This window comes from Triticum aestivum, chromosome 5A (assembly GCF_018294505.1).
Source record: "Triticum aestivum cultivar Chinese Spring chromosome 5A, IWGSC CS RefSeq v2.1, whole genome shotgun sequence".
Lineage (NCBI taxonomy): Eukaryota > Viridiplantae > Streptophyta > Magnoliopsida > Poales > Poaceae > Triticum > Triticum aestivum.
The window spans coordinates 598332595-598339177 of NC_057806.1; the positions used below are offsets into that span (position 1 = coordinate 598332595).

Sequence of the window (6583 nt, forward strand, 5' to 3'; positions counted from 1 at the left end):
GACAAAGAGTTGTCATTTGATTAACGGGATCACATCATTAGGAGAATGATGTGATTGACTTGACCCATTCCGTTAGCATAGCACTTGATCGTTTAGTTTATTGCTATTGCTTTCTTCATGACTTATACATGTTCCTATGACTATGAGATTATGCAACTCCCGTTTACCGGAGGAACACTTTGTGTGCTACCAAACGTCACAACGTAACTGGGTGATTATAAAGGTGCTCTACAGGTGTCTCCGAAGGTACTTGTTGGGTTGGCGTATTTCGAGATTAGGATTTGTCACTCCGATTGTCGGAGAGATATCTCTGGGCCCACTCGGTAATGCACATCACTATAAGCCTTGCAAGCATTGCAACTAATGAGTTAGTTGCGGGATGATGTATTACGGAACGAGTAAAGAGACTTGCCGGTAACGAGATTGAACTAGGTATTGAGATACCGACGATCGAATCTCGGGCAAGTAACATACCGATGACAAAGGGAACAACGTATGTTGTTATGCGGTCTGACCGATAAAGATCTTCGTAGAATATGTAGGAGCCAATATGAGCATCCAGGTTCCGCTATTGGTTATTGACCGAAGACGTGTCTCGGTCATATCTACATAGTTCTCGAACCCGTAGGGTCCGCACGCTTAAAGTTTCGGTGACGATTGTATTATGAGTTTATGTGATTTGATGTACCGAAGGTAGTTCGGAGTCCCGGATGAGATCGGGGACATGACGAGGAGTCTTGAAATGGTCGAGACGTAAAGATCGATATATTGGACGACTATATTCGGACATCGAAAATGTTCTGAGTGATTCGGGTATTTTCGGGGGTACCAGGGAGTTACGGGAATACGAGGAAGAAGTAATGGGCCTCATGGGCCAACTGGTGGAAGAGAGGAGGCAGGTCGCGCGGCCCCCCTAGCCCAAACTGAATTGGACTAGGGGGGCGGCCCCCCTTTCCTCCTTCTCCTCCTTCTCCTTCCTTCTCCTTCTCCTCCTTCCTTTCCTCCTCCTAGTAGGAGTAGGAAAGGGGAGTCCTACTCCTACTAGGAGGAGGACTCCTCCTGGCGCGCCCATAGAGGGCCGGCCGGCCTCCCCCCTTTCTCCTTTATATACAGGTGCAGGGGGGCACCTCTAGACACACAAGTTGATCAGTTGATCTCTCCCAGCCGTGTGCGGTGCCCCCCTCCACCATATTCCACCTCGGTCATATCGTAGCGGTGCTTAGGCGAAGCCCTGCGTGGGTAGCAACATCATCACCGTCACCACGCCATCATGCTGACGGAACTCTCCCGTGAAGCTCTGCTGGATCGGAGTTCGCGGGACGTCATCGAGCTGAATGTGTGCAGAACTCGGAGGTGTCGTACGTTCGGTACTTGGATCGGTCGGATCGGGAGGACGTACGACTACTTCCTCTACGTTGTGTCAACGCTTCCGTTGCCGGTCTACGAGGGTACATAGACAACACTCTCCCCTCTCGTTGCTATGCATCACCATGATCTTGCGTGTGCGTAGGAAATTTTTTGAAATTACTAAGTTCCCCAACACTAAGCACACCCTACACATGCACGGCTGCAAGAGTATCGGCAGCGGAAAGCAAAGACATGCAAAGTGTAAGTATGTGGTGCAGTTGGAGATATACGAACCCGGGGTGGCTCGGTGAAGATTTTCCCCATGTTTCGGATAGTTGGCACTATCTTACATCCACGTTGATGGAGGCTTAGATCCACTAAGGATCTAAGATTAAAATGGGTATCGGTTGCAAATTCCATGAAGGACGCCCACCCATGCTCCCTAGGGTTTTCATCGACTATACCTAGATGAACTACTCAGTGGTTCCGACTAGAGGAGCTTAGCAGTTCCAAGGTGTGAAAGTTCGGTAGATATAGTGGAGAAATTTGAAGGCTTTTGAGGCATTGAGAGATAAACTCATCACAACATCTGCATCCTTTGTGATAGTATCGGCATACCTACAAACCTTAATGTGACTAGGATCACTAAAATTAAAATGGAGAATTCTTGGCTTAGCCAACACTTGTCTTCATGATAATTTGTGGGGGGGCATCTTTTATTTTCTTTGTTGCAGCCAAATGGAACTTTCCTGAGATAACCTAGATAAAGCATTAGTTTCTCGAGATATATTGACATCAATTACCAAAGTTGACCAAGGGTATTAGATGCACTTTCATGGACCAATAGAAGCCATGCTTGAATCGCAACTATGAGTTCTGCTGGCTGAATGATAAGCTTCATCAGTTCGTCCTAGTGACATCGATGTTGCAGTAAGTAATAGCGAAATCGACCCTACACCTTACCTAACAACCTAACAATGGTGGGATGGAAGATGGTTGTATGGTACTTACGCCATGGGAGACGACGAAAACCTGCCGGCACCGGAGATGGGGCAGACGAGACGGAGACGAAGGGGACGGGCAGCTGACAAAGTGGGGGAGCACCTCCCGGTAACGGAGATCTAAGTCGCCTTCGCTTCCGGTGCGAAAACTGAGATTGGATTTGTCCTTTTGCTAGAGGTGAGCAGCTAAAAGGGCGGTGGGAGTAGATTTTGCGCTATACCGCCCCAGCAGATATTCGTCGCCCACCATCTCCATGCCTGCTCCCCCAGCCCCATGTACGTCGTTCCCCCCTTGCGCTCTCCTCAACTTGGCTCTATGAAAACCGCGGATTCAAGCATTCCCCAGAGCCAGATTATAGGCCGCTTTCAGTAGAGCATGGGTCAGCGTCCAGCGTGAGCAACCAAACATGTTTTTTTTTTTTGCATCCACTCGGCCTGTTTGGAGTTAATGCGAGCAATCAAACACGCCACTAGTCGATGCGAATCATATGGGCGAGCTCAAGTTTGGAAGGAAAATAGAACATATTCTCCCCTTGTGGCACGTCCAACCAAAACTGGTCCACTGGGATGAACCACTCTTGCTCCACCACCACTCCCTCAGCAGAGATACATCCCCCCATCAAGTAAACGATGCTCGTCCATGAACTCTCTTGCTTTAGATGACAAGATGTCAAGCGCGGCATCTCAAAAAACATGAGCTCCTCTGATGCATATACCCAAACAAAGAAAGTAAGAGACCAGATACTTCAGCAATTTTGGAAGTTCAGTAGCTGAACCAATGGTTCGACATCAAGGTATAATTTATATTTATCAATTTGCTCTGTCCTAATAGTGACAAAATCAGTTTCCTTTCGATACGATAACACCATAGATCCATCAGAATGTACAATATTTTCCTTGCAAGCAAATTTGGCCTCAATGATGAATACAGAGCCCAACTGACACAGGAATTGTCTTCACCAAATAGAAGGTAAGATTTCCTGTTCAAGAGGGGCTTGTCTATGAACCAATCTCAATCCCACACCTGCGTCTTCAGCAATCTCACCCAATAAATGGAATCCTCACGCAGTGCTTGATTTATTATCTATTGTTTTCTCACCAACACTGACCAACTCTGGTACCTTATTAAGTAACCGGTTCATCTCATCAGAAAATTCAATCTTGGCTCGATTCGACTTTCCTCCAACAACTACTGTAGTTCCGTCTTGCAGCGCCCATAACTAAGAGTAAAGTAAACCAGAAATTTATAGCAGTTAATACAGTGCTTGTCGAAGACAACCATTAAAAAGTTTGTGTGTTTGCACACACACCTGAGCATGTGAAAGATAGCTAATGCAGGTCGTCAACATGAGCGCGCCGAATCCAGCATACACGATAGGAATTCCTGGATCAGTCTGGTGGAAAGGAAAATACAAGGCACATTTAGTAGTTCATGCAACATGGACAAATGTCTTCAAAATGGAAAGACTGAATCTGTAGTCCTGACCTTGAGATCCAGACCAGTACTGCCAATAGCATCCTCAATTAATATTTCATTGCCATTGATTTCAATGGGGAGTTTAGAGCTTGGCCGGCGAACTCCTACAAACTTGCCATCTTGATCATACAACACAATAGACTGAAGATCTCGAGCAAGCATTGATCTACAAGTCATCAAGAAAAGCGGTTAATAATCTCCTAGCTAATATCTCGATTACATTATTAGGTCAGGATAGGGAAAATGTTGAACATACATTCCCTTGACACCTGAAGAATCAGAGTCTTCAAGTGGCAAGAATGTTCCGTATAGCTTTTTATTGCCATTCAGCTGCAAGGGTGCCATGGCCAAGTTAAAAGGTCCTTCACCATTTTTCTTCACCTGTAATGCTGAGAACCCCCAATCCGTTTGGTATATCGTGATCCCACCATACCTCAGAGGATCATTAACTTTGATCGTCCTCCTCATTACTTCTTTGCCATCAAGGTCGAAAAGTGAAAGATCGCTATAAATTGCGAAACCTGACAAATTCAGAAGATATGCTTATCTATCAATCTAGTGTCACCTGAGCACACAAGTGTAGAAAACTACCGAGCAAAGTGGTTACCTCTCCACTATCATAGTACTCCATGTAGAACCGATTGACATGGACTTCCGTATTGAAAACATCTGGCGCGACCGAGAAAATGCCTTTGGGTTTCATGATATCTCCAATGACGAAATTCAGTCCTTGAGGAACATCCACCGAGCCTTTAAAGCTTCCGGTCGCAGAAAGAGTGGCACCTGCCATGACAAAAATCATCGCCACGTGCACACCGATAGGCGCATACCGACCAGCCAGGCCCTTGAAGGCATACAAGGATGGGCCCTTTGTGAAGACCTGCAACACATCAAGCACTAACATGCTGAGAAGGCAAGAACCCAATTTGGAGCAAATGTATTGCAATGAAGGTGACAGTCACCTCATATCTGGCACCCATCAAGATGACCCCTAAATCCTGAATAGATGCGCGGGGAAGAGATTCCGCAAAATCTTGCTTCCTAATGCTTCCCCCTGAACTCATAAACGACCATCTGCAAGATGAGCAGCCGTTGGCACCTGATATTAACAGTCGATCCTCTCCTCTGATGTCCGATCAGTGAGCTCGTGATGAAGAGGACATACATACCTTTTGGCCACCTTCACCATGGGCAATTGGGTGGTGAATGTGCAGGCCATCAGCGACGCCGCGAGGAGCGCGAGTAAGCCAAGGAAGACCGGCGAGGAGAACATGTGGTCGAAGCCGGGGGTGAGGATCCACCTCCAGGTGATGAAGCCGAACACCGGGTTGTCCTCGGGGAACTGCTCGAAGTAGTGGCTCGGCGGCTCTCCCTGGTCAATCACCGTGCCTGCCATCGCAATTCCAAAAATCATAAGCACGCGAGCTTCCCGGAAGCATTTGAGCAAACATCAGCAGCGCGGTGTCGCGATTCAGAAGGAGTAACAAGCACCGTACCCAGGGCCATGAGGCCGGCAATGGCGAACATCTCGGTGATGGCGAGCGGGAGGTTGGACAGGACCGACAGCGTCCGCTTGGTGGCGCGCCTCAGCGCCCGCAGCGCCGCGCCGTCCTTCTTCGCCTCCGGCGCATTCCCCTTCCCATCCTCGCCGTCTCCCTGCTGGGCCACCGGTGGCGCGGCGTCGAAGAACACGACCTGCTTCTTGCCCTTTCCGGGTCCGGCGGGGATGACCCCGCGCTTGGGGCCGTCACCCCCCTGCCGCGGCACGTCGCAGGAGACACGGAGGCGGGCGCAGCGGGCGGGGAGGCGCGGAGACGGCGGGAGGAGGCGGTGGCAGGTCCTGGAAGGGTGCAGGAGGAGGTAGCACGTGGGGGACGGCATCGCCGCCGACGCCGTTGGCTCGGCGGGAAGGAGGGGGGAGTGGGAGAGGCCCGGAGGAGTGGCGACGCATCGTTGGCTCGCTTCGTCCCGCGCGAAAAAAAGAGGCACCGGATAAGGTGTCGTGCGTGCCCGCGTCTTGCGCACAAGTGAGGTGAGAGGCAAATATCTTGCTTCTGGGCCGGTGATTTTATTCGGATCCTTAGACGGGTTCTAGCTTCTCGTGGGCTACAAGGCGGGTCAATCGCACGGAGCAACCCATAATTCGGCCAGTCAAGATTTTATTAAAAAATAAATGTTTATTTGAAAAATAAACAAACATCTATAAATATTTTAAACATTTTTTGTGCAAATTGAAAAGTTTTTTACAAATGTGAAGATTTTTAAAACATTGTGAACTTTTTATTTGAAAATTGTGAACATTCTTTAAAAAATCTGAGTTTTTTTAATTTCTGAACATTGTTAGAACACAAGAATCGCATTTTTTTTATTTTTTGGAAAAATAAAAAGGAAATAAAAACTAAAAGGAATGTAAAGAAAGAAAAAGGGATTTGGTAGCTAGCTAAATGGGTCGGCCGATCTCACTTTCCCTTCGATGTTTCCTTGTGTGAATGGGTGACAATTCGTCGCAATAGGTGAGGAATAGGATTCACCGTTTACACGAGCGATGGCCATGGGCTCATTAGACTTGGAATGGAATCCATTTTCCCATAAAAAATACAAATATTGTTTTATTAAAAAATGGCATATTGTTTCCTATAAAATAAGCACATAGTCTATCAAGAAAAAGCGACATATACATGAATTGGAGCCAAAGCAAGTGTCAGAGAAATTGCTTAGTTGAGAATGAATTATTGGCTCAAGTGGCCGCCAAATATCG

General features: G+C 47.6%; 1 protein-coding gene across 1 annotated transcript; it reads right to left on the reverse strand.

The window, feature by feature from the left end:
• Positions 1-3137: 3137 nt before the first annotated feature.
• On the reverse strand, positions 3138-5812 carry LOC123105158 (cytochrome c biogenesis protein CCS1, chloroplastic). Its single transcript, XM_044527162.1, has 8 exons — positions 5322-5812; positions 4995-5214; positions 4788-4899; positions 4423-4705; positions 4082-4337; positions 3835-3991; positions 3659-3742; positions 3138-3568 (listed from the first exon to the last, which is right to left on the reverse strand). The coding sequence occupies exons 1-8, from the start codon at positions 5704-5706 to the stop codon at positions 3410-3412; spliced, it is 1656 nt and encodes a 551-aa protein (XP_044383097.1). The 5' UTR covers positions 5707-5812; the 3' UTR covers positions 3138-3409.
• Positions 5813-6583: the final 771 nt, after the last annotated feature.

What these genes read in the sequence shown, in the direction of transcription:
- LOC123105158 (XM_044527162.1), bottom strand. Translation starts at nt 5,706, where the DNA reads ATGCCGTCCCCCACGTGCTACCTCCTCCTGCACCCTTCCAGGACCTGC. An exon ending in ATGGTGAAGGTGGCCAAAAG is followed by an intron (nt 4,900 to 4,994) that starts GTATGTATGTCC and finishes CTCATCTTGCAG; the next exon opens with ATGGTCGTTTATGAGTTCAG. An exon ending in TCTTCAGGTGTCAAGGGAAT is followed by an intron (nt 3,992 to 4,081) that starts GTATGTTCAACA and finishes GATGACTTGTAG; the next exon opens with ATCAATGCTTGCTCGAGATC.